General features: G+C 39.3%; 1 protein-coding gene across 1 annotated transcript in view; it reads left to right on the forward strand.

Annotated features, from left to right (window-relative positions):
• Positions 1 to 24,680, forward strand: part of DBX2 (developing brain homeobox 2) — a 38,997-nt gene extending 14,317 nt beyond the window's left edge. Inside the window, exons 2-4 of the mRNA XM_019960749.2 lie at positions 3,139 to 3,234; positions 14,803 to 14,990; positions 22,356 to 24,680. Of these exons, the coding sequence (XP_019816308.2) occupies positions 3,139 to 3,234; positions 14,803 to 14,990; positions 22,356 to 22,694 (623 nt within the window). The 3' untranslated portion in view covers positions 22,695 to 24,680. The remainder of the gene's footprint in view (positions 1 to 3,138; positions 3,235 to 14,802; positions 14,991 to 22,355) is intronic.
• The last annotated feature ends 2,569 nt before the right edge of the window (positions 24,681 to 27,249 follow it).

A 27,249-nucleotide genomic window follows, 5' to 3' on the forward strand; every position in this document is an offset into this window, starting at 1 on the left:
CCTCCTGCCCCCAATACCTCCCAGCATCAAAGTCTTTTCCAATGAGTCAACTCTTCGCGTGAAGTGGCCAAAGTACTGGAGTTTCAGCTTTAGCATCATTCCTTCCAAAGAAATCCCAGGGCTGATCTCCTTCAGAATGGACTGGTTGGATCTCCTTGCAGTCCAAGGGACTCTCAAGAGTCTTCTCCAACACCACAGTTCAAAAGCATCAATTCTTCGGCGCTCAGCCTTCTTCACAGTCCAACTCTCACATCCGTACATGACCACAGGAAAAATCATAGCCTTGACTAGACGAGCCTTTGTTGGCAAAGTAATGTCTCTGCTTTTGAATATGCTATCTAGGTTGATCGTAACTTTCCTTCCAAGGAGTAAGCATCTTTTAATTTCATGGCTGCAGTCACCATCTGTAGTGATTTTGGAGCCCAGAAAAATAAAGTCTGACACTGTTTCCACTGTTTCCCCATCTATTTCCCATGAAGTGGAAACATTAAAAAATGTAACTCTTAACTCTGCCTAAACAGTGCCATATTATTATAATGTTGTTGCTGTTTAGTTGCTAACTCGTGTCCAACTCTTTTGCAACTTCATGGACTCAAGCCCACCAGCCTCCTTTGTCCATGGAATTTTCCAGGCAAGAATACTAGAGTAGGGTGCTATTTCCTTTTCCAGGGAGTCTTCCCAACCCAGAAATCAAACCCACCTCTGCATTGGCAGGCAGATTATTCTTTACCACTGAACCACCTGGGAAGCCCTATTCTTATAAGATATTAGGTTCAAATAAAGTGATTTATCATTTCTATGATGGCTTTTCAATCAGCATTAGAACAACTTACGATAACAATGACAATTTTTTTAAAGTTTTATAGAACTTACTGAATACCAAAATGGATCTCTTTCATACTTTGGTTAGTTGCCATGTTTTCAAAGTAGCATTGACATTTTATTATTTGAAAGTTCAGGTATTAAAAAACTAAAACCATTGACATTGACAGCTTTTCATCATATTGTTACCCCATGGACTATAATGCCTCTGGCCTCTCTGTCCGTGGAATTCTCTAGGCAAGAATACTGGAGTAGGTAAGCCGTTTTCTTCTCCAGGAGATCTTCGCAACCCAGGGATTGATCCTTGGTCTCCCATATTGCAGGCAGATTCTTTACCATCTGAGCCATCAGGGTAGCCATATTATAGAAAAGACCCTCCATTATGGTTAATTTGCAGTTTGACAGTGTTAAGCACCATAAGACCATAAAATTATTTTATATACTTATATATTTATTTTGATATGTCCTTCAAAGATCTTGGTAAAATAAATGAATGCTTATCAGTTGGTTAAAATATGAGTGCGAAATTACTCTGTTCTTGAAAAAGGCGTGTATTTGCAGCAAAATTATATTCACTGTATATGATTAAGAAGTGAAAAAAGTTTCCATTGAAAATAAAGGGAGAATAGTGAAAATATTTATTTTCAAGTCATCCTCTAGATTTAAAAGTTATCTGTTATAGAAGATACTATGTTTCAGAGTGTCAGGGGAACAGGGAAAAGATTAATTCCTGATTTCCTATTTCTTAGTTTTAAGATTATTCGTTCATTTATCAAAAATCTATTGACTATTTAGAATGTGTCAGACACTCTGATGGTTATGTGATGGTAAAAGCAAGCTGCCCACCTAAGGAAATCTCACCTGTGTTTGTATTATATTAAAGCCTACTGTGCAAAAGGACATCTTGTATTTAAGGTACTACACTTAACCAAAGCCTGGCATAGAGTGCGTGAAAGTCAAGTTGCTCAGTCGTGTCCGACTCTTTGCCACCCCATGGACTGTAGCCTACCAGTCTCCTCAGTCCATGGAATTTTCCAGGCAAGAGTACTGGAGTGGGTGCCATTTTCTTCTTCATGGGATCTTCCGAACCCTGGGATCGAACCTGGGTCTCCTGAATTGCAGGCAGACGCTTTACCATCTGAGCCATCAGTGTATATAGTAAATGTTCAGTATAGGAGAGCTACTAATATTCTGTGACATCCATTATAGCCATTTTTCATCTGCTGAGGAACAGAGTTTAAAATTTCTTTTACAAGATATATCAAGTAATGATAACTATTCTTTATATATGTATTAAAAATGTTCTGAATAGCAGAGTTTAATAAAGTGAGCAGAGCAGAATTACATGGCAACTCCCTGTACTATAAACACACGTGCTTTCAGGTTAACTAGATGTCACTTGACATTAAATGTTGTTATTATTCTCAAATACTTTTAAGCATGTAAAATGATCAGAAAAACCACTGTTATCATTGAATTACTCAGTAAATTAACTGTTTTCACCTTTGGAATCCAGCTGTCTATATATTTCAAAGCACCTTCTGAAAATAAAAAGTGGAGTAATATAATCTCTTTAAAAACTAAACTGAAGCGTGTAACATACAAACTGTCTCTTGGTAAGTATTTTATCTAGAACTGTGTTGCTCAATGTGTTAGCCCCTAGACATACGAATCTACTTAAACTTTAAAAAACTGAAATGAAGAATTCAGTTATGCAGACATACTGGCCACATTTCAAGTGCTCAGTGGCATATATGACAAGTAGATACATATTGGACACAGAGAGACAGAGGATGTGTCCATCATCACAGAGAATTCTCCTGGGCAGTGTTGCTCTGGGCAAGTTTAAATAAAGCACTATTTGATATTTACTATTTATAACCACACAGAAAATGAACAATGAAGTTTGGTTTTGATAATTCGAGTGTTTATACCATAACTTCCAAACCAGGATTAAGTTATTCAGCAAGCTCTGACAGATGAAGACTACTTTATTTACTTTTAAATTTTATGTATTTATTTATTTTGAAGGATCATTGCTTTTCAGTTTTGTATTGCTTTCTACCAAACATCAGCATGAATCAGCCATGGTTTACCCATATCCCCTCCCACTTGAATGTACTTCCCACCTCCCTTCCCATCCCACCCCTCTAGCTTGTTAAGACTACTTTAAAATGACTTAAATTCCAGTAAAAATTGTAGCTAACTAAATGCTCCGAAGATGTAGGGCTTTACCCCGTGACTTTGGGAAAACTGGGATTTTGAATATTGTGTAAAAGAAATGGCTAATCAATGCAATCAATGCTTTCTCTGCAGCGCCTTCCAAGCCTTTTTTTCTGAGCGCCCCGCCATTCTACTCGTCGTGCTGCGGTGGGTCCTGTCGGCGCCCCGCATCCCCCACTGCTTTTGCAAGTAAGTTTTTATGCTTCATCAGCAATGCCTCAGTTACTCTGTAAACCAAAGCAGCAGGATTTAATGTGCTCTGGAAAACTAATTGGTAATGCAATGACAAGGAGCTAATTCCTCGCTAAAAATCACAGCGTTTCTATTCAGGAGGTTTCCAGAGATTTATCAGACCTCAGCACACTGTGCGATTGTGAGCAGTTTCTAACAGCATTGAAACCCAGGGCTGACACATCAAGGAAAGCGACTTGTTTTCCATTTGATATAAAAGATCTCAGAGGGACCCGTTTGGCTCTTGCTGAAACATGTAACGATGCTCATTTAAAGAAGAAGAAAGAAAGGAAGGAAAACTAAGAGATTGTGTAAAAATTTCCATTCGGTTTAAAATGTGACACAGAAAGTCACTAGGTGTCCATGGAAAATAATCTAAAATTGCCAAGATTGTAAAAGGAGATAAATACCATCTCTTATGATCTTGAAGAAAACCAGCCAGGGTTGTAGGAAGTGTTTTCAAGAGAACTTTTCTTCAAACATTACATCATTTTAATAGTGTCTGAGATAGAGGGAGAATGACAACCTTTGAAATTGAAGAGCACACACACATTCACATGCACAAAGAAAAAAAATGTCTAAGTGAAAATAAAAAGAAATAATATTCACAATAATCTTGAGATTTTTGGTCAACTAAGAATCTGTAGGCAGGAGGACTCAAGTTTGTGATAAAGAAGTCCAGCAGAGGGGTACGTGGACTTCTGCTGCGGAAGAGAAAACGTTGATTCAGGTTAACAGCTCTGTCAGGTGAAGAGTGAGCTAGGAGTACAGTCAGGCTGAAGTCCAGAGCTGCATCATGGTTGAATTCAGATCTCTGTTGCCTCTCTGCATGTGTTTTATGAATGTTTTAGGAGAGCAGTTGCCCAACAGAATGATTCCTGACAAGTGAGGCAGCAAATGCTGGCCGTTTAATGAGCTGCAGGCTTCTGAGCATCTCTTTAGGGGGCTGATACTTTCCCACAGGGCACTTTACATGGCCGAGCCCCGGCCACAATGGGTGGCAGACCCGTGACCAATCGCCACTTTCACTTGACTCATCCACACGCGACCTCACCACGATTTTTCACTGTGCAGATGAACTTTCGGAACCATTTCACAGGGAAAAGGCTCGGGCAAGGGTCAGTTGCCCTTTTGTATGGTCATAAAGTGAGGCTCTGTGTGTCAGCCTTTTCTCCTGTCTCACATTCCAAGTGAATTTCTGGACACCATTTAAAGCACTTGGCTGAAAAATAAAGCAGTGAATGAAACTGACTTTTATAGACTCGTTCCAGCTCATCTTCCCATATAACCCTGTCCACCTGAAAGGGGATTTAGTGGATGAGCTGAGTGTATACAGGGCTTGCTGAATACATAGGGCCCATTATCCACTGTGGGGATCGTTTATTAACCAGGACTGATACACTACTATTTTGGAAGTGACCTATTAATTGTCCATTTAACTAGAATGTATTGATTCAAATAGAAAAATAGAAACCATGACTAAACCTTTTACTCGCTCCTTCAAGGTGGTCTCCTATGAGGGTAATTGAAAAATGTTGTACAGATTAAGGAAACATTTATCACCATATATTAGAGTATCGGAAAAGAACGGCTGGAGCAGAGACTTACACCCCAAACATCTGATAGCGCAGCGTGGTGGCATCTCTGTGGAATTAATCTTCAGTGTGGTATCCCAGGGGTGGAGATTGAAAGAGTTCCCATACCTAGTTTCAGTGATTTCAGCTTGGTATAACACTGGTCTTCTACTTTAGAAAGTCTCTGGCAGTGCAGTTTAGGTAGGAGGCAATGGATCAAAACACTCCATGTGACAGGTGGACATTCATGTGTGTGTGAGTGTATTCATTTTATAGTAGTGTTTTGATGGATTCATTTTGATATTTGGCAAAACTAATACAATTATGTAAAGTTTAAAAAAAAAAAAAAAACTCAATGATGTGTGAAAAAAAAAAAAAAAAAAGAGTTTCTAGGCTGTAAAAGTATTCTGGTGCCCAGGCCAGTTTAATAAATAAAGCCCATAAAAGTGAGTCGAAAGTTATTTCCTAGACAACTTCATCTTCTCGATTGTTTGAAAAAAAAAAATCACTCTAAGCAAGTCTCTTTATTCTCCATCTGGTTCTCGGCCCTTCCCACTTTGTGCCTTTAGTATGGCTGTTGTAAATTGTGGTGTTTATTCCTGGAAGCTTATAAAGCCCTGTGTTTATCTCATTTATTTAATAAAACATACAAGTGGAAAATCAGCGCTGCTCAGACTGACATTTGTCTCCATTTCTAGGTTGCCATTTTAAAACAGCTTAGAGATGCCACCAGTGTTCTTAATAAAAAGGATGGCACCTCATTAGTGATAAATCTGAAGTGAATTTCTTATATTCTTATGTATACTGTTCATTGTATTAGGAGCAAATAATAATGAAATGGTAGATTTCAGCTGTCAGTAAGAATTTTACATAAATACTCATGATACCAAGGAACAGTTGATAAAGCTTACAACTGCCCAGTAAGGTTTTTATTTAAGGCATTTTTTGGCTTTTCTTTGGAGAAGGCAATGGCACCTCAATCCAGTACTCTTGCCTGGAAAATCCCATGGATGGAGGAGCCTGGTAGGCTGCAGTCCATGGGGTCGCTAAGAGTTGGACACGACTGAGCGACTTCACTTTCACTTTGGCTTTTCTTCTTCTTGTTTTTAATAATAAGAATGATTTTATGCCCAGGAATTTAATTTTTTTTCCATTTGCACAAAAGAAGGAAAATGAACTGTCCAAGTAATTTTGTATTTAGTTTCAGCCTGGACAGCCAAAATTATGGTTTATACTCAAAATTTTAATAAGTAGTAAAATCAGTGGCCCTCATCATTGTTCCACAATATTGATTTCACTATTTCTAAAAGTTTAGGATTAGATCAACACATCCATAGCAAGAGAAATATCTTTTTGATTCTTTACATGATTCACTTGTTTAAAATTGATTTAGTTTTTCTTATTAACCTGTTAGATTTATGATTGACTTGTTGCAATGTGGAAACAATCATTCATCCAGTGCCCTTCTTACATATAATAAATAGTTTAATTAGCTATTTAAGCGCAATCCTTACAGTGGGGAAAAATTAAAAGGCAGTGGTAAATTCTCCTCTTCCCCAAAGCAGTGTAAGGAAAATCTTTGATAGTGTATTCATAAGGTTCCTTTCAAAATAGCATACAGCTCAGCTAAAATGAAATGGAAAGTTGTAGAAATTATGCAGAGAATGACTTTAAGAAAAAGACTACTTGAAAATGTGTAGGTGTCTTAATTATGTAGAATATCTCATTGAATTAAATCATTATTTCTTTGTCTTTGAATACCCAACTTGAATTTAACCTTTCAAGAACTTTATGCATTAAAAAACAAAGTTTAAATTTGGAGCAGCATTATGAAGATATGAGTGAGGAAATACTATTCTGGAATAAATTGTTTTAGCTTTCTTGGTTGATGAACTTAGATTCTGCATTTAGAAATAATTTTACTATCTTCCCTTCCTTGTTAAAACTTAAAAGAATATAATATACTCTTGAAATTTGAATTTAGAATTGTGTTGAAGGCAGCAGGAAAGGGACCTTGTTATTATTGTAGGTTGGTCCTAAGAGTGTCACTTTCCAAGGTGGCGATGCTCTGTTGGGCACACACCTTGATAAACACACCTGTCCTGGCTGTGTTCTGCTCTCAGCTGGAGTGGTCAGTAGGTGTGGGGAACTGAACAAGACCTATGCATGCATGCTAAGTTGCTTTAGTCGTGTCTGACTCTTTATGACCCTACATACTATAGCCTGCCAGGCTCCTTTGTCCAGGGATTCTCTAGGCAAGAGTATTGGAGTAGGTTGCCGTGCCCTCCTCCAGAGGATCTTCTTGACCTAGGGATCAAACTTGCATCTCTATGTCTCCTGCATTGGCAGGCAAGTTCTTTACCACTAGCGCCACTTGGGAAGCCCCATCAAAACCTATGGAAATCCGTAAAAGCCTGCCTGAGAGCTTCTTTTATGAGGATTTAACTTTAGAACTCTAAGATTTTCAGAAGGATGCAGCATTTTGTGATAATAGATAACTAGTCTAGTTATTGTGCTGAACATGTAAATGAGTTTGTGTGATGAATTGAACGTAGGTTTTGACTTCTCAATAGTGAGGGGAGGGTACTCTATAGATACATGACAGTCAACCAGGAAGAAGGTTTAAAGGCGTCAGAGACTCAAAGACAATAGCTTTTCCAAGTTGATGGCTCTATTCAACAATTCCACAGAGGCAGTGAAAAGTATTCAAGTAACATTTCTAGAATGGAGTTTTCTTTCTCCCCAAATGTTTATAAGTAGTAGTAGTAGCCTACCCTGGGCTAGACAGAGACCGCTACCAGTTTATCTACTGCATGTTTCTTTATTGTTCATCAGCCTGTATCATTCACAAACAGCACACCTCCATTTGAAGTGCCTTTCGTAAGGCTCACGTCACATAGGGATTCCCCGGGGGTGGAGGTGGTACAGGGGGCCCGTCGCAAGATGCTGGGGATTATACCTGTGAAAACTTTGTTATCCTAGGCCATTCTGACATTTTAATGACTCTCCCCACCTTCTGACCTCTTTCCACGACCATCTGTAACTTTGACCATCTTCGGTATAGTTTTAAAGGGTGTTGGTTGGGCTCACTCAGCTTGCATGTGAGGTCTCAATTGCAGAAGTTGTCTTTTCAGAGCCTCAGTTTTTTTTTTCCTATGGAAATGAGGATGCTAATATTTTCTTCTTGGGATTGTGGTAAAGATTTCATGACATACTGCTTATTGTTGGCACATATAGCATCACATACTGAGCCCCAAATATATATGGAAATCACACTATAAAATAATATACTGACATCTGCAAATTGGCAGAGTCTCTAGTACCTTGAGTTGATGGCCCTGGCTTCTAAAGCCTCTTATCTAGGCATGCTCTAATCTTTGTATCTGTTCATTGTTATTTTATAGTATTTATTTATTATTGTCACCTATAAGTTTCCATAAAAATCAGATTTGTGTCATGAATTTAGGAATAATCAGAGGTATTCGTTGCTTGTAACTTTTTAATAGCTCCTGAGAGACTTTTAAATCACCATCCAGTTCTTGAAGTCCCTATGTCTGTTTTGCAGGTGTAAATTTGAGCTCATATTCCTAGATTTAGAAGGTAGGAAAATGGGGTAAGTTCATCATTGGTTTATGGTTAGATCCAGAGAAAGCCCACAAAAGACTCCCAGGGGAGATGTGGAAAGAGGCAGCCATTGTGGAAGCAGCATCTTGTCTCATGCTTCTTGTAGGAAACTGAGCCACGTCTGTTTATGAAAACAGTCATGATTCATGTATTGAGAGCAGAACTTTGGAAAACCAAGCAACTAGCAGACAAAGGAAGAATGGAATATTCTTTATATTTGCTGTGGCTTTTGTCCAGTGGTTGTATTTTTGCTATAGAGCACCGAATCCTGAGGACCAGACCAAGGAGTTAACCCTCTGATCCTCACAACTACTCTGAAGGTCTCTCTTTTAGAGATGAGGTCTGGTCTGTGTGTATTCTCACCCTTCACACTGGTGAGAATATTGTATTTGTAGATCCCTTTGATGGGGCTCTTCTTTCTGTTCTTAACATAGATCAATAGAAAACATAATAGGAAAATCTGTGGGTTCCTATTAAAAAGTCTTAGGGGAATTTAAAAGTGTTACCCACATTGTTTTATGTAAACATTTAGATTTTAGTGAAGAAAGTACTAAATGAGTAGAATTATGACCCCTATCTACAAAACCTTGATTTATAACAAATGTAGGAAAAAAAATTTAAACTAGCTTATATTGGGCCATAAATTTGTTTGTATTTTTATATAGATTTAAGAAGTTGTATTATAAAATATGCGGCTTCCCAAGTGGCTCAGTGATAAAGAATCTGCCTGCCAATGCAGGAGATACAGGAGACCTGGGTTCAACCCCTGAGTTGGGAAGATCCCCTGAAGTAGGAAGTGGCAACCCACTCCAGTGTTCTTGCCTAGAAAACCCCATGGACAGAGGAGCCTGGCAGGCTACAGTCCATGGGTTACAGTAGTTGGATATGACTGAGAGACTGAGAATACACACACACATATATGTGCGTACATATATGTGTATGTATGTGTGTATGTGTACATCCTGGCTTCCCTCATAGCTCAGTTGGTAAAGAATCTGTCTGCAATGAAGGAGACTGTGGTTTGATTCCTGGGTCAGGAAGATCTGCTGGAGAAGGGATAGCTACCCATTCCAGTATTCTTGGGCTTCCCTGGTGGTCAGCTGGTAAAGAATCCACGTGCAATGTCGGAGACCTGGGTTTGATCCCTGGGTTGGGAAGATCCCCTAGAGAAGGGAACAGCTACCCACTCCAATAATCTGGCCTGGAAAATTTCATGGACCGTATAGTCCATGGGGTTGCAAAGAGTCGGACATGACTGAGTGACTTTCACTTCACTTATGTGTACATACATATGTGTGTATAACTGAATCATTGTGATGTACACTTGAAACTAACACAACACTGTAAATCAACTATACGTCAGTTAAAAATAAATAAGTTGTATTAACTCAGAAAGTATTGACCTTCTGAAATGCAAGGTCCTCAGAAGACTTTTCACTGTGGCAAGGTATATCCTAAATTTGTTTGAATCACTCCTGGTCCTACTCTACCTCCCAGCTAATGTCCTGTGTTCCTCCTGCTCATGCCCTGCATCCTCTAGAAGCACCAAGCTCTGAGCTTCCTGGATTCACCATGTCTCGCCCTTGTCCTCACCACACTCAAACTTCTGCAGATGTCAGTTGTTCTCTCTGCCCCATTGTTGAAGTTTCCCACAAGAGGAATTGCTAGTCCTTTGGTAGCACATTCCTCTCAGGACTTACTCTGTTGGCCTCCAAAACTAAAGGGCTTCTCAGCTGGTGTTTAAAAGTTCTCTGTGCGGTGGTCTGTGGGTGTTTCTCTCATTGTACTATGTCTGATCCTAGCCTTCTCACACTTCTCCTTATCAAATATGAACATCTGAAGGATGGAGTGGGTTCATCAGTTGGGTTTTCAGTTGTCACTCAGTGATGATTCAATTACTTGGCTAGATTCTCCCCCAAAGGTTGCTACAATGTTTGCTTGTTTTCCTAATAAAACTGAATCAGAGGTAAAATGTAGAGTGGAGATGCATTATTTGTCTATAACGGTATGATGATAGCCTCTCTTAGTTTTTATTTTTGCTTTATCAGTCTTTTTCCTCTGCATTTTTACTTAGCTTGAGCATGATATGTATCTTACATACCATATAGTGTATTTTTCTTGCTGCTGCCTGATCTTCCTAGTCATCTTTAATGGTTCTTTAAATTTTCACTTAGTAGGTATAACATGATGTGCTTATGCATTTCATTACTTTTGGGTATTTATGTTTCTTTCCCTAATTTTAATATGTATGGTTATAATAATGGTAGATTGGATACATTTATAAGTTAAGAATTCCAGATCAAAATATGAAGTGAGAAGGGCACGCTGGAATTTGAGGACACCGTTGCCAGGCTATATCGGAGATGCCATGTGGTCCTGACCAAGGACAGGGAGCAGAAGCCCATAGTCACAAGCAGAAGCTCTGGCTGTGTTCCTAAATGTTCCTTTCTTCACAGTCTTGACCCACCAAGAAACAGTGGGGGACAGAGGAGAGAGCCAAGAATTTGGATTCAAAAGGTCTTGCTACCATTTAATTCTATCTTTTGTGCCACATTGAACCTTCACTGCTTTGAACACTTTTTCATCTGATCAGATGTCTTTAGCATATGATGATCCTTATTGTGGGCTCAGCACTGAAAGTTGTCTTGTGCTATTTCATCAGATCCTTAGAACAACTCTGTAAAGTAAGCTGAAAGAGTGAGTAACTCTCTCCAAATCACACAGGTATGTGCCGAGGTCTAAACCTAGTTTTCCCATCCTCCAGAGTCCTCTGTCCTGAGGCTTCCTAGAGAGACACCATCTCAACAGATGAATCTGTGCTCTGAAATAAAATGCAGAGGGCTAATTCTGTGGTATCTATACCAAGGATAGTTCAGAGAAGAAAAGCATTTAGAAATACATGAACATATTGATATGTCCATACTATTTTTATCAATATTATTGACCAATATTGCGTGTGTGTGTGTGTGTGTGTGTGTGTGTGTGTGTGTACACCCAGTCATATCTGACTCTCTGTGGCCCTATGAACTGTATAGCCCGCCAAGCTCATCTCCATGTCCATGAGATTCTTCAGGCAAGAATACTGGAGTGGGTTGCCATACCTTCTTCCAGGGGGTCTTCCTGACTCAGGGATTGAACTGGTGTCTCCTGCATTGGCAGGTGGATTCTTTTACCACTGAGCCTTGACCAGTATTGCATAAACCTATTTAAGCCTCTGAGAAAGAAATAGTGAATCCAGTTGCCAAAGCCTGACTTTAAGATATGACCTTGGTGTGAGGCAGGCAAAAGTAACTGGTGCTATAGATGGAGAATTAACCAAGATCCCACACTTGGATGAATCGAAAAGGCATCAGTAAAACTAGAACTTGGTAAAGAATTGGGCTTCATTACATCCCAAGGATTATGGCATTTCTATGGAGATTTTAATGAGTGTTGTAGAGCTCAAAGAAAGAGCGAGAGGCCAGTGTTTCTTCTGGGAATGTCAGGATGAATGAGAATGAGACGTAACCCAGAGCTGAGAGACTAGCTGGAAGTTGTTTACGAATCTTTTAGACAAATAGGAAAGAAAGCAATTATATTACAAAGGTAGAATTGACAAGATTTATCCATTTATTGACATTTTTCTTCTAAAATACAAGTCAGTATTGTGTCAGTACTGTGTAGGTTTAAGAGCATTTGTTTTGGAATAAGTCTCTGGACAAAGTTCCTTAAGCTACCTAAGCTTCCTTTTATGCATCTTTAAAATGCAGAGAATAATAGTAGCATTCGTGGCATAGTTAGGTTTGGAGAATTAAATGGAATAGTGCATATCAGCTGCTTAATACAGGGCAAGTATGAGGACAGAGGAAGTGCTCAGTGTATGTTTATTATTATCATGTCACATCCTGCTTAAACATATTCTGTTGATCTTCACCACCTATTGGATAATGTTCCAGACCCTTGTAGACCTCTTCAGTCTGATTCCACTCCATTCCATAACCTCTACACCACAGGTCCAGATGTCTTCAAGAGCCTGACAGGTATAAAGCAAGTTAATGAGGCTATGGCAAACTGGGGGATCACGTGCTTCCTGTAAGGGGCATCTGCCACTCACCCTGGTAACTCTTTGCTCTGTGGGAAGGTAAGCTCAGTGAGGTTACCTTTGAAAATATGTTGAAAACCTGAGCTTCAAATAAAACCTCCCAATTATTAATTATGAACAGCTAAATCAGAATTTTTTTACCAACAGTCTAAGACCAAACAAAGCACACCTCCAGGCTGGATATGGTTTCTAGCTTGTACCCTCTGCTTTAGGCCATTCCTTGGCCTTGCTGACTGTTTACTTTTCCTTGTTGTTGATCAGTTGCTAAGCCACATCCGACTCTTTGTGACCCCGTGGACTGCAGCATGCCAGGCTTCCCTGTTCTTCACTGTCTCCCAGAGTTTGCTCAAACTCATGTCCATTGAGTCAGTGATGCCATCCAACAATATCATTCTCTGTTGTCCCCTTCTCTTCCTGCCCTCAATCTTTCCCAGCATGAGTCTTTTCCAATGAGTCAGCTCTTTGCATCAGGTGGCCGAAGTATTGAAGCTTCAGCATCAGTCCTTCCAATGACTATTCAGGGTTGATTTCCTTTAGGAGTGACTGGTTTGGTCTCCTTGCAGTCCAAGGGACTACTTTTCTTTGGCAACACTTTATTCCCTTGTGCCTTAGTATTTTGAAGTATGCCTGGGTTGGCCTTAGTTCCTTTTCTCTGGAACTGAATTGTTCTTTTAGACTTGATTCAGCCTATTTTCTCTGAATTCATCACTTCATTTTTTGTAATGCCAGAGCATTTTTGAGATCATTCTATTCTAGTACTTAAGACATTCATTTGCTTCTTTATTTAGAAATAATTATTAAGCACCAAAATGCATACCAGCTACAACTGTAAGCTGGAGACCCTGCTCTCCTTGTGCTTGTATTCTGGAGTGATGTTCGTGTGTTGGTCCTGCCGTGAGAAGGTGAACTCCTAGTGGCAGGGACCACGTACTTTTTGTCTGGTTTCCTCAGCAGTTAGCCCAGTGAGTCTGATACCCAGTGTCCTAGTGTCTTCTTGCTGCTGTAACAATTTCCATAAACCTACATCTTAAAACAACACAAACTTACTGTCTTACAGTCACAGAGGTCAGAAGCCTGAAATGGGTCTCACTGGATTAAAAATCCAGGTGTCGGCAGGGCTGCATTTCTTCTGGAGGCTCTAGGGGAGAATTTGTTTCCTTGCCTTTCCAGTTTCCAGTGACTGCCTGCATTTCTTGGCTTATCACCCCTTCTTCCAATATTCAAAGGAAGAAGTGTGACATCTTCAAAACTCTGACTGTGACTTCCTTTTTTGTCTCCCTCTTCCACTTACATTGGACCTACCTGGATTCTCCAAGATACTCTCCCAATTGCAAGGTCAGCTGATTAGCAACCATAATTCCATTTGCAACCTTAATTCCCCCTTGATATTTAATGTAGCATATTCATGTGCTCTGAGGATTAGGACATGGGCATCTTTGGAAAGGACATAATTCTGCCTACCACTACTAGAAAACTGAATGAACGAATGAATGGTGAATGATGAATGAAACTCACAGAGGCTGGGAACCAGTGTTGTGCCAACCAAAAAAAGGCAGAAAAAGTAGTGTCTCTGCCCTGAAGGAGTTGATAACCAACTGAACTGAGAGGGTAGGAGGTGATTGGAGGTCTTCCAAACCTTCCTTCTCATATTAAACATCTCTGACTCTTGCACGCTTTCCCTGACATCCCAGATTAAGGTTAGACCCATTGTTTTGTGTTCCTAAGGAACCCTCCTTAGGAATACTTCATCACACTTGTGATGCTAGTTCAGTAAATGCCTCCCCTTGATTTTATAGGTAATGAGTATGATAAAACATATGTCTTACTTCTCGTTGTGTGGTATTGAGCAGAGAGTGCCTGGCATATGGTAAGTGCTCAACAATTTGAGACCATAAATGAATAAATAAATGAAGAATTAGAGAAAATCAAGTATTTAAACCATCTATCACTTGTTCTACATTGGAGCTTTGTAACTGGGACCGTGGACTTTCGGAGATGGCATGCAAAATTGCGAAGGCAAGCGTCTGTATGTTGTTTTTGTTCCCCCAGTGGGGAGCAAAGAACTTTTATCAGATTCTCAATGGAGTCCATGACCAAAAAGAGGTTAAGAAGCACTCTACGTGTGCAGAGTTCAGAGATGAGATAATTTGGCCATGGCAAAGAGGTGGAGGATACGGTTCTGGGGAATATGAGTGGAATTCTCCTCCCAAAGCTAACGGAGCTTTTTGTATTATTTTTTCCCTCTAGGAGAAGAGAGTGTACTGCCTCTTCTGACCCAAGAATCTACTTCCAAAGTTCGGAGGGGCATTTTAAGAAGAGCTGTCTTTTCTGAGGACCAGAGAAAGGCTCTGGAGAAAATGTTTCAGAAGCAGAAATATATCAGCAAAACAGACCGAAAGAAACTTGCCATCAACTTGGGACTAAAAGAATCACAGGTACTGATGAGCAGGAAGATGTGTGATCAGCACACAGCTCCTGATTTCTGAAGGAATCCAATGAAATCCATTCATTTGGCAACTGTTCCTTGTACTAAGCATAATACAGGACCCCAAAGCATTATTGAAATGATTCTCGTAATTTTTTAGTGAGTGGAAATATGTACAACAATTCCTGTTTGGAAATTGGTCCATTTGCTGAGAAGTCTAGGTTTTTGCCTGATTAATTCTTCCCAAATGAAAAGAAAAGCAAAGGCTGTGGCATTTACATCATTACATTGTTTGCTCTGTTTTCAGAGAAACTGGCTGCATAATTGCCTACAAAAGCAGGAACCAATTTTCCTGTCTTTTTCTTCATTTCCAATCCAACAGTCAAGGCATAAATGAATGACTCATAAGTACCTCTTAATAGATGTCATTATTTTGTACTGTGGGCTTATGTCAAGTACAGTTAAGTAATTTCACGTTTGCAATCTTTACAAACCTTTCTTGTACAATGACGTTTCATATAATTTTGAAAGAGACTTCCTGCCCTTTGGGGAAGTGCAGCATACTTCATTTAAAGATTGGCCTATTTATAAATAATTAACAGTATAAGGCACTGGCATTTTCCTATTTAATCCTTGTTATGAAATATCCCCATTTTCTAGATGAGGAAATGTAGAGAAGTAAACAGAGATCCAGTGTCACAGAGTGAAACTGCTCTGGAGCTGAGCTCCCCACCCCAGGCACCCTGACTCTGGAATTTGCATTCTCTTTAACCTGGAACCACCATGTACATTTGTGCAGGCTGTTCACTGCACAGGGGCACTTGGCTCATGGGGATGGCAGCAGCTGAAATGCAGCAGGTACTCGTTTGTCTAACTGGCTTTCCTGGTGCAGGGCTCCATCTACCTGAATTTTTTGAATCAGCATAAAAGCTTTAAAGGGCTAGCAGAGGCTCTGTGTTAACCACCGTGTTCTTCTGTATTTCCCCTCAATACAAATGACCTGGTTTCTAACTTCAGATGTTACTAAACTAGTTATTTTTGGATGAAACCTTTCTTAACCTTGCTTCCTTTCCCCAGGGAAGTAATCTGTCCCCCTGACCCCTGACTTTTTGAAGTCATAGGAAGCAGTACAAGGTGTGGTTGAGGGTAGTTGGCCTAGATCAGCCAGTATGTGTTTTCCTCATGTGTGGTACTGGTGAGCCCATGCCCTTAATTGACTGCTCTGTGCCTCAGTTTCTCACTTTTATGTAAGACTCAGAGCTTCCCAGGTGGCTCTCATGGTAAATAATCTGCCTGCAATGTGGGAGACACAGGTTCAATCCCTGGGTCGGGAAGATCCCCTGGAGAAGGAAATGGCTACCCACTCCACTATTTTTGCCTGGGAATCCCATGGACAGAGGAGCCTGGTGGGGTACAGTCCATGGGGTTGCAAAGAGTCGGACGTGACTGAGCAATTAACACACTCTGTGCTAGGTAAGAGGGAAAATTGATAAGTATTGATTCAGGTAACACTCCTTGGATCCCAGGAATGTTTACAACCAACTGAGAAGACAAAGCAGAAGCTTACGAGCAATTAGATAAGAATATAAAACAATAATATAGGAAACAGTGCCTGGCAGGTTAGTTATACTGCCATATAGGAGCAGGATCAGTAGTTCTTCTAAAACTTATATATCTCTCTGGAGCCTTACACTAATTCCCACCTCTGGAAGGGACGGTCATATGACTGGTCCATATATCCTTGGGGAGTCTAGTGATGGGAATTTTCTGGTCCTCAGAGGAATTGTTGGGTCTGAGAAAGGACCACATGAGGGCTCAGTAGGCCTGGCCTGCATTGCATTGGCTTGGATGAGTGTGTAGTTTTGTAAGTTTGGGGGCCTCTGGTTGACTTGGAACTTGAGGTAGGTGTTGTTTAGTTGCTAAGTCACGTGAGACTGTTTTTCAATCCCATGAATAATAGCCCACCAGGCTCCTCTGTCCATGGGATTTCCCAGGCAAGAATACTGGAGTGGGTTTCCATTCCTTTCTCCAGGGGATCTTCCCCACCCAAGGGTCAAACCAGCGTCTCTTGCAAATGTATTGGCAGGCGGATTCCTAGGTGTTAAAGAGCAACAATGGCTAGGATTAATCTGACAGTGCTCTGAGAAAGTGTGAAAATCCATAATAGTACATAGTATCTTCTTTAAAATGAACTATTGAAAAAGGATTGCATCAAGCCTATTCAATAATATTTATGAGGAGTTGACTGTAATATTTCCACTCTGAGAAAACAAACTGTTTCCATATTTTTATGTTATCTCTCAGTTCTTATCCATAGGCACATAGTTGTACATAGTTGATTATATTGGTTTTAAAATTCAAATGCCTCAGGAAAGAATGTTTTTTATCTCATTGAATTTGGTGAACAGCTCAGAAGTAGGTTAACATTTTCTTATTTCATATGTTGTCATTGTTGTTGTTCAGTCACTAAATTGTGTCCAACTCTTTGTGATGCCACGGACTGCAGCATGTTAGGCTCCTCTGTTCTCCACTATCTCCTGGGGTTTGCTCAAATTCAGGTCTGTGAGTCAATGATGCTATCTGACTTTCTAATCCTCTGTCATCCCCTTCTCCTCCTGCCCTCAATCTTTCCCAGCATCAGGGTCTTTTCCAGTGAGTTGGCTCTTTGCATCAGATGGCCAAAGTATTGGAGCTTCAGCTTCAGCATCAGTCCTTCCAATGAATATTCAGTATTGATTTCCTTTAGGATTGACTGATGTGACCTTCTTGCTGTCCAAGAGACTCTCAAGAGTCTTCTCCAGCACCACAATTCAAAAACATCAATTGTTCGGCTGTCAGCCTTCTTTATGGTCCAACTCTCATATCTGTACATGACTACTGGAAAAACCAAAGCTCTAAGTATACAAACCTTTGATGACAAAGCGATATCTCTGTTTTTTAATACACTATCTAGATTTGTCATTGCTTTCCTTCCAAGGAGTGAGCATCTTTTAATTTCATGGCTTTAGTCACTGTCCTCAGTGATTTCAGAGCCCAAGAAAATAAAATCTGTCACTGCTCCCACTTTCTCCCCTTCTATGTGCCATGAAGTGATGGGACTGGATGCCATGATCTTTGTTTTTTGAATGTTGAGTTTTAAGCCAGTTTTTTTTTTTTTTTTTTCACTCTCCTCTTTCATCCCCATCAAGAGTCTCTTTAATTCTTCTTTGCTTTCTGCCATTAGAGTGGTATCATTTCCATATCTGAGGTTGTTGATATTTCTCCTGGCAATCTTGATTCCAGCTTGTGATTCACCCAGCCCAGCATTTCTCATGATGTACTCTGCATATAAGTTAAATAAACACAGTGACAATATATAGCCTTGTCATACTCCTTTCCCAAATAAGCTTATATGTTTCTCATATATGCACAAACACACAAAAAACACATGCTAAGTCACTTCAGTTGTGTCCTACTCTCTGTGACCCTTTGGGCTGTAGCCTCCCAGGCTACTCTGTCCATGGGATTCTCCAGGCAAGAATACTGGAGTGGGTTGCCATTTCTTCCTCCAGGGAATCTTCCCAACCCATGGATCGAACCAGAGTCTCTTACATCTCTTGGATTGGCAAGTGTGTTCTTTACCACTAGTGCTGCTTGGGAAGTCCTGTTAAAAAAAAAAAAAAGGTAGACTCTTGCATAATGATTACCACATCCCCTGACATTTGATGTCATTTACAGATAATAAAATAGCTACTTCTGTTATTTCTGTTTTACAGATGGAAGAAGCTGTGACCTAGAAGCACATATATGTATTTTTAGGTAAAAATGGGATCACACTCTGCACATATTTTGATGTTTTCCAGAGGACAGTACGAATCACCTGTGTGACCAGCACACAGCTCAGGCGGTAGAATTTGACCATGGGGCCAGGTGCCCCCGGCACACCCGCTCCCAGGCACTACCTGCTCCTTCCTGACTGAACTGCATGGATTAGTTTGCCCATTTTTGTGCTTTGTATAAATAATATCACTCAGTTCATATTCTTTGGTGTATTATGGCTTCTTTCACTGACCATATCTTGTGAGATTCATCCCTGTGGCTGTGTTGTAGCAGTAGCTCATTTACACTTATCACTGTGTAGTATTACATGGTACACCACGGTTTATCCATTCTAACGGTGGCCATTGGGATTGTTCCCATTTTTTGGCTATTATGAAAATGCTGTTGACAATGACTGTTGTTTTACACTTTGCTTCCCCCCTGCCCACATTCAAATGTCATGAGATACATCCTTGCATATCTGCATACATATTTACTTCATTTTTCTTTAGTGTCTTAGAACTGACCATTACATGGATATACTGTAATTCACTTAGCCATCTTCAGCTTTAAGTTACCTCCTAGTTTTTACTATTACATATATTTATGCACTTTAAAAATATTAAAAGTAAGATAGGAAACTAGGAGTGGGACTTATAGGTTAAAGTTTATGTACATTTTAAATTGCAATCAATTAAAAAATTCCTTTCCAAATATAATTTTGTATCAAGATATTGAACTGTGTCAGATTTCACTCCTACTAACGAACAGTCCCCTTTTTTAAAAATAGTCCCATTACTTAAATTTTTGAAAATGTTGCCACCTTCATTGGCATCTTGTATTTGTTATTTTTTTTCCTAGTTATCAGAACTTGGGAATCTTTTAATCACTTTACTGGTTATTTTCATCTGAATTTAGACTTCTCATGGCTATACCATTTCATTTCTATCATATTGTCTTTTTGTGGATGGATATGCAGCAATTATTTTGTCTGTTAATCAAAATATTTGAAATATTATGGTTAGTAACATTTTCCTGTCAACAGCTGTCACAGAAATCCCTTCCAAGTTTGTGGCTTTTTTTTTTTTTTTATTGTGGTAAAATACACATAACATAAAATTTACCATTTTAACCTTTTGGAAGTGTACAATTCAGTGGCATGAAGTACATTCACATTGTTAGGCAGCCATCATCACCATCCATTCCAGAACTTTTTTAATCGCTCAAAACTGAAATTTTGCACTCATTAAACAATGACTCCCTGTTTCTCCCTACCCCAAGCACCTGGCAACCACATTCTATTTTCTGTCTCTGTGAATTTGACTACTCTAGGTACTTCATATAAGTGGAATCATACTGTATTTGTCCTTTTGTTACTGGCATATTTCACTGGATATAATGTCTTCAAGTTCCATCTGTATTGTAGCATGTGTCAGAACTTTCTTCCTTGTTAGGGCTGAATGATATTCAATTGTATATATAGACCACATTTAATTTATTCATTCATCCATCAATGGTCATTTGGGTTGCTTCTGCCTTTTGGCTAATATAAATATTGCTGCTGTGAACACTGTGTGTACAAATACCTCTTTGAGTCCCTACTTTTAATTCTTTTGGGTAATTCGTGGCTTTTTCATATGTTTATGGTCATCTTTATTTGTCCAAAAGTTTCTCCTTTTTATGTAGTCAGATCTAGCTTTCCTTTTGTAGCCTTACTGTTTTGTGTCATGCTTAAGAAAACATTCATCTCCCTAAGACTGTAATGATCATCTCTTATATTTTCTTCTAGAACTTTTATAGTTTTGTGCTTATGTTTAGCTGTTTTATCTATCTGATATTTTTATTGAGAGGCAGAACTTTTATGCATGTATGTGTGCTAAGTTGCTTCGGTTATGTCTTGACTCTTTGTGACCCTGTGGACTATAGCTCACCAGGCTCCTCTGTCCATGGGATTCTGCAGGCAAGATTAGTTTAATGGGTTGCCATGCCCTGCTCCAGGGATCTTTCTGACCCAGGGATTGAACCCAGGTCTCCTGCATTGCAGGCAGATTCTTTACCACTGAGCCACTGGGGAAGCCCAGACCTTTTATGATTTTCCCCAAGTACGTACATTTGTCCTAGTATCACTTATGGTACTCTTGTCCTGATACCACTTATGAAAAAACATCTTGTATGATTTTCTTCAAATTGAGATATTACTCAAAAATTTTCTAGACACAAAAGCTAACAAGAGAAGAAAATAATTGATGTGATGGAAAGGCAAGAATCACTAATGGGAACACGTAACTGTCTTAGTAAAGACCCATTAGAAATACTTGGCAGATTTTCTGGGAGTAAATGCCTACTGCAAATAATAAACGAGTTTATGAACAGAACCAAATGCTCTGGTATGTACCCAGTAGTACTGTTTTCTTATGAAAAGCCTTGTAACTGAGACGGCTGTGTTTCGGACTCAGCTGCCTGCGATAAGCTTCTTTTGCAGCCATTTTGGACATTGCCACTCACTTTGAAAGAATGTTTTGCCAATCTGGAAAGACCGTCTCAGTTAAAGTTAGAGTTTTACTTCATTGGGAGAAGTATTTGGTTTGTACACTTTAATAATTATTTCTTTAGGTAAAAATTTTCCAGTTTTTGTTTTAAAAATAGAAAGCTACTCAGAAGGATGCAGTGTAATGCGCAGGAAAGCAATGTGATTGACTTTTCAACCACCAGGAAACCAATTGTGGTGTTTTCTTCTCAGGTACAGTTGATTACATAGTAGGTAAAGAGGGAAGTTAGTAGAAAAGACTCAAGTGGGATGGGGGCAGATATGGCTCAGATAAGAAACTACCATCATAAGCACTTTGAGGTTCGTTACAATCAGGTGTAATTTATTGAGCCTAATTCTTTGAAGTTGATAAGCCGTGGGAGTACTCGAACTTGGAAATTATAGTAAGCCTGCAATTTACCTAAGCATTATGAAATATAGTCTTAATTTAGTCTCCAAAAGTTTCTGATGAAGTTTGAATGTTTATAGGAGCCTCAGCACTGGAGTGGGACTGTCACTGAATCTAGTCTAAGTACTTTCCATTTTACAAACTGTGTGACCTTGAGCTAGTTCATTGTTTTGAACCTCAGTTTTATGTGAGCAATAAGGCCTTCTTGCAGTCACTGTGAGGATCAAATTTTAAAATCTATGTTGAGTGCCTGGCTTGACACCTGGCACCAAAAAAAAAAAAAAAAAAACCACTTAGATGATATTACTAGCTGATAACATTTCCTTTGGATAAATAATTTAGCATAGACTAAATGAGGTTTTAAAATATTGAAGAGAGTTAAACCAGTCTTGAAAGATGTCCGACTTATAGGATGTCACCAACTTAACCACAGTTGTTTTGTTTCGTAAGTGTGTGTGGAGATGTTATATTAAAGTAATTTCTCAGATGTTTCTGGACTGAAAACTACAAGGACTTTGCTAGGCTGGCTCTCATAATAAGGCATTCTGTGGAATGAACAGTGGGGAAAATTACAGTTTAAAATGCTGAATTGAAGCAATGTGGAGTTAAGTGATCATTTTGTTCAATTACTTTATTACTAGGTGAAAATCTGGTTTCAGAACAGAAGAATGAAATGGCGGAATTCCAAAGAAAAGGAAGTACTTTCCAACAGGTGTCTCCAAGAAGTAGTCCTTCAAGAGGACCCCCTCTCGCGATCGGCTCTGGGTTTCCCTTCTCCTTGTGCTTCACTCTGGGAAGTCTCCCAGCAGCACCCGAGTCCAGGATGGAGGGAGAATTCGCCTGAACCTTCAGAGAGACTAATCCAGGGGAGTCCAGGGGCAGAGGCACTGCCCCCAGAAGCAAAGTCACTGCAAGGTGCCTTGTATTTGTGTTCTGAAGAGGACGCAAGAGACAAGAGTGCACTTACTGGCACAGTGTGAATGGACACAGTCTGCCACGTTAACTTAAAAGAACGCTTGATTAATAACATTCGGGCTCTAAAGCCTGCTAGCTTGTGCCTCATCAGTGCCTAATACCTAATACCTTAGGAGTGAAACATGGACTAATGTTTTAGGAAACCCTCTCCAGTGTTCTCTTATTTGGGTCCTAGACTCAGACTTAATTTGTAAGTGGAACAGAATCTCCTGGAAATTGCGATGAAGCTAAAAAAAAAAAAAAACAAGAGTAATAGTTGACTCAGTCACTGCTCCGAGTTTGTGCATATAAGCTTGTGTCTCTATGTGTGTGTATATATATATATAAATAGTCATTAAAAATACATTAGTAGAAACTAGTTCCTTTCTATATAGTGCATTGAGCAAATTCACTTCCTTTTATATGAAGAAAAACCAACGATCGACTGAATGTTTTTAATTTTTTAAAAATTATGTGAAATTTGGACTTTAGTGCAAATTTTCATATCAATAGAACATGTTTTTAAGAATTCTCTTTTTTTCTGGCTTCTTTCAGTATCCAGCTATAAATGTTTTTTTAACAACTCAGCTCAGCAGTCCTAATTAAATGTGCCACTGTTAAGCATACACATTGAAAGTATGTATTTAAAATTAGTCCAGTAGGCAAGCTGGAAGAATTTCTGAATGTGACTGTTAGTATCCTTAATTTTCCAGGCTCTGGACTTCAGGCTGTCAGTGATGGAGGTACCTATTTAACTGCTGATTATCATATGATCTCTTTTCTGTAATGATGGGCCTTAATCAGGGTTTGCCAAATAAAATGCCTTTAAGGGCATGTCAGGAAAATAGAGGGCATGGCCCACCTAAAGATCTGTGAGTTTAATAATTGTTGAAATACTGTGATGGCTGAACAAATATCTGTGCCAAGAAGTCTGTGACCTCTGGCTAAGACTTCAGTGTCACAGTTCTTAAATGTTCCCAACAGGACTTCAAAACCCAACACAGATGGAATCTATAGGGATTTCTATTTGCACTTCTGGTTATAGACTAAATTTTCCACTTAGGTGGTGTACACGATAATATTAGGTTATTTTTATGTATTAACAAATACCACACAGATGTTTTATGTTTTTTGAATACTGTGAAATAGTATTATTATAAAATTTCATTTCTGGTAATGATTTGCTTAGTTCAGCTAGAATTTTTTATTCTAGGTCCAAGAAAAATTATGCTTCACTTTGAAGGAAATGAGGCAGAAAAAGGAAATGATGTGATTTTGAAGTAGGTTATTATAATCTGTGGGCAAGAAACATTATTAGAAGTTCATGATGTGGAATTTTGTTAGAAAGCTACACAGAGAGAGTGACTTCTAATTTGCTTACATTCTTAGCTATTGGCTTTGAGAGTTTAGAGTTTTTAGCAAAGGTAATATTTTCGAAGATAACAATTTTGTCAACATGAGGAAATTATTTTGTGTGAATGGAATTTGATTTGGTGTATGATAGCTTATATCTTTATCTTTTGCTTGCAAGTCATCTCAGAAGACTCAATCCCTCTTTGTGGGAAGTGAAGGCAGAGGTCTGCTGTCAACAATTTCAATTTTAAAACCTGTCTTAAAATGAGTTATAGTATGATTTCTTTTATTTACATAATGTTAACCTCATTTACATTTATTGGGTCCTTTCTATGTACTGGAGACTGTGCTAAGCCTTTAGGGTGAATTAACTCATTTAATCCTCATGACAATGACCTAATGAAGTATAGGGACTATTACTGTTAGGATTCTTGTTACCTAGACAAGGGACCTGGAGCAGTATGGTTAGGGTAATTTACCCGAGGTCATGAGGTTAATAAATGGAATTTGACCCCTGGCAGTCAAGTTTCAACTCTTGAAATTTAACCAACCATTTGGGGTTGTATACCACTGTGAATGTATTCACCTAGTTATGGGATGCATTGTAAGACATACATTTTGAAGACTAAAGTGAAATTTATTAAAGAAATTCAGAAATATACCGTACTTTTAAAAAATATTTATTTTTAATTGGAGAATAATTGCTTTACAATATTGTGTTGGGTTTCTGCCATATATGAACATGAATCAGCCATAGTTGTACATATGTCCCTTCCCTCTTAAACCTCCTCCCTACATCCCACCCCTCTAGGACATTTTACTTTTTAGTATCTTACTTGGGGAATGTTTTTCTCTTCACTATCTTCTCTATTAACTTTGAAATGTTGGGAAAGTAAAGAATCATGAAAGTCTTCAGTTATGAAGCCTCCTCCATAGAGAATAGTCTCATAGGAGAACCTAAGTGTGAGATGAAAGAGTATTTTTCTCTCACTCTGCTAGAAATCATAGAGAGCTTATCCATGGATAAGCTGTTTCCATGGATAAGTGTTTCTTGAGAATAGCTTGAAAATCAAATGAAAGAAACCTGCGTCCTGGCCATCCAATTACCCAAGTTTTAGAAGTGGGACTCTTGGTGCTGAAATGATCTTTCCCCACGGTTTCACCTCGAATTCTGAGACCCCGTGGAGGCTCTGTCTGTGTGATTGGCCTGATAATCATATACACAGATGCATCTTTTAATTGTTTTATACTTTGGATGTGTTAGGAGCTTCCTTGGTGGCTCAGATGGTAAAGAGTCTGGCTGCAGTGCGGGAGACCTGGGTTCGACCCGTGAGTCAGGAAGATACCCTGCCTAGAAAAGGAAATGGCAACCCACTCCAGTATCCTTCCCTGCCAAATTCCATGGATGGCAGGCTACAGTCCCTGGGGTCTCAAAGAGTCGGACATGACTAAGCAACCTCACCTTTGGATGTATTAAAGGCTTAGGAAAAGAACATCTTGGATGAATATGAAAGTGAAAGTGTTAGTTGCTCAGTTCTGTCTGACTCTTTGCGATCTCCTGGGCTAAGCCCACAAGGGTCCTTCTGTCCATGGAATTCTCCAGGCAAGAATACTGGAGTGGGTTGCCATTCTCTTCTCCAGGAGATCTTCCCAACCCAGGGATGGAACCTGGGTCTCCTGCATTGTGGGCAGATTCTTTACAGTCTAAGCCACAGGGAAGCCCCTTGGATGGATATATTAGGGATATCTAGGAAACATGCCCAAACACATACGCATGGTCCACAGGCATATGCTTGTTGTACCTTGACTTTGCCTTCAATTTACCCAAATTGTTGGCGAGAAGTGCTGAGCTTCATAGTCTAATTGACAAGGGTCTCCTTTCTCTTTTAACTTGTGCTTAACCAATGTTCCCTCCACCTACGGTGTTCTTACACATGTATTGGGTTGGCCAAAAAATTTGAGTCTTTCTGTAATTTACAGAAAAACCCAAATGAACATTTTGTCAAACCCAATATTTTCCTCTGCTTTCAGAATGCAGATTACTTTTCTCCACATGATCACATGTGAGTATTTTTGCTATCTGCCTTCCAGACAAACACTATTATATAAAATACCAGGAAAATAGAAGCCTGAAGGCAAGAGCATTTAAAAAATTTTAAAAACATGCCAAATTACCTTAAGTGGAAAAGAAGAAAAAATTGTAAACACCATCCTTCAGCTTTTATGAAGAAAAATATAAAGCTAAGTATAAAGAGTTGGAAGTATACAGATTAGGAATGGTCATGAGGTCTGGAGATAGTGAAAGCCATGATCATTGATATTTAAAAGGCAATTCTATTTTCTTAGTGCTAAAGTGGTTTGAATGGGTAACCTGGTTATTCAAGCCAGTGGTTCAGTCTTTAAAAATCCATACCTGTAATGCCATACCTTCCAACCAGTTTTGTATATGTGCTCAGATTGGAATATACTTCGTACATGCTCTTCAAAAGTACCCACACCTCCCACTCCATCCGCTGAAAATCATACATATACTTACTTCACTTTTCAAATATGCTATGCTAAGTCACACAGTCCGACTCTGTGTGACCCCACAGACGGCAGCCCACCAGGCTCCCCCATCCCTGAGATTCTCCAGGCAAGAACACTGGAGTGGGTTGCCATTTCCTTCTCCAATGCATGAAAGTGAAAAGTGAAAGTGAAGTTGCTCAGTCATGTCCGACTCTTAGATACCCCATGGACTGCAACCTTCCAGGCTCCTCCATCCATGGAATTTTCCAGGCAAGAGTACTGGAGTGGGGTGCCTTTGTGTAAACCACACATGTCATTTCTGGCCCCCGTATTCCCCATTCTGATGCATCTTTTGTAAAGGTACATACTCCCCAGCTTGCTCTGTAACCCATTCCTTGACGAACAGTGATTTTATCAAATTCTGCTAACCTTTAATAAAACAAAGCTCATTAGACACTGCTTCTGCACACCTTTGAAATCCACAAAAATATTTTTTTTCTGGATCTCATACTTCTTAGGTATTATGTATGAGGCACTGTCTTCAGCTCTATGTAAATGAATATGAAGGAGCTCATGGTCCTTGCACTTGCCAAACATTTTTTGAAATCTTCCATGTTACCAGTGACTGGATCCAGTAGTTTTGGGGTAAAATAGTGTCCTCCAAAACCCTATCTATCTATTTGCAGAAGTAGTGGCCGTTTTGTTATTCACTTGCTCAGT

Source organism: Bos indicus, chromosome 5, assembly GCF_029378745.1.
Source record: "Bos indicus isolate NIAB-ARS_2022 breed Sahiwal x Tharparkar chromosome 5, NIAB-ARS_B.indTharparkar_mat_pri_1.0, whole genome shotgun sequence".
NCBI lineage: Eukaryota > Metazoa > Chordata > Mammalia > Artiodactyla > Bovidae > Bos > Bos indicus.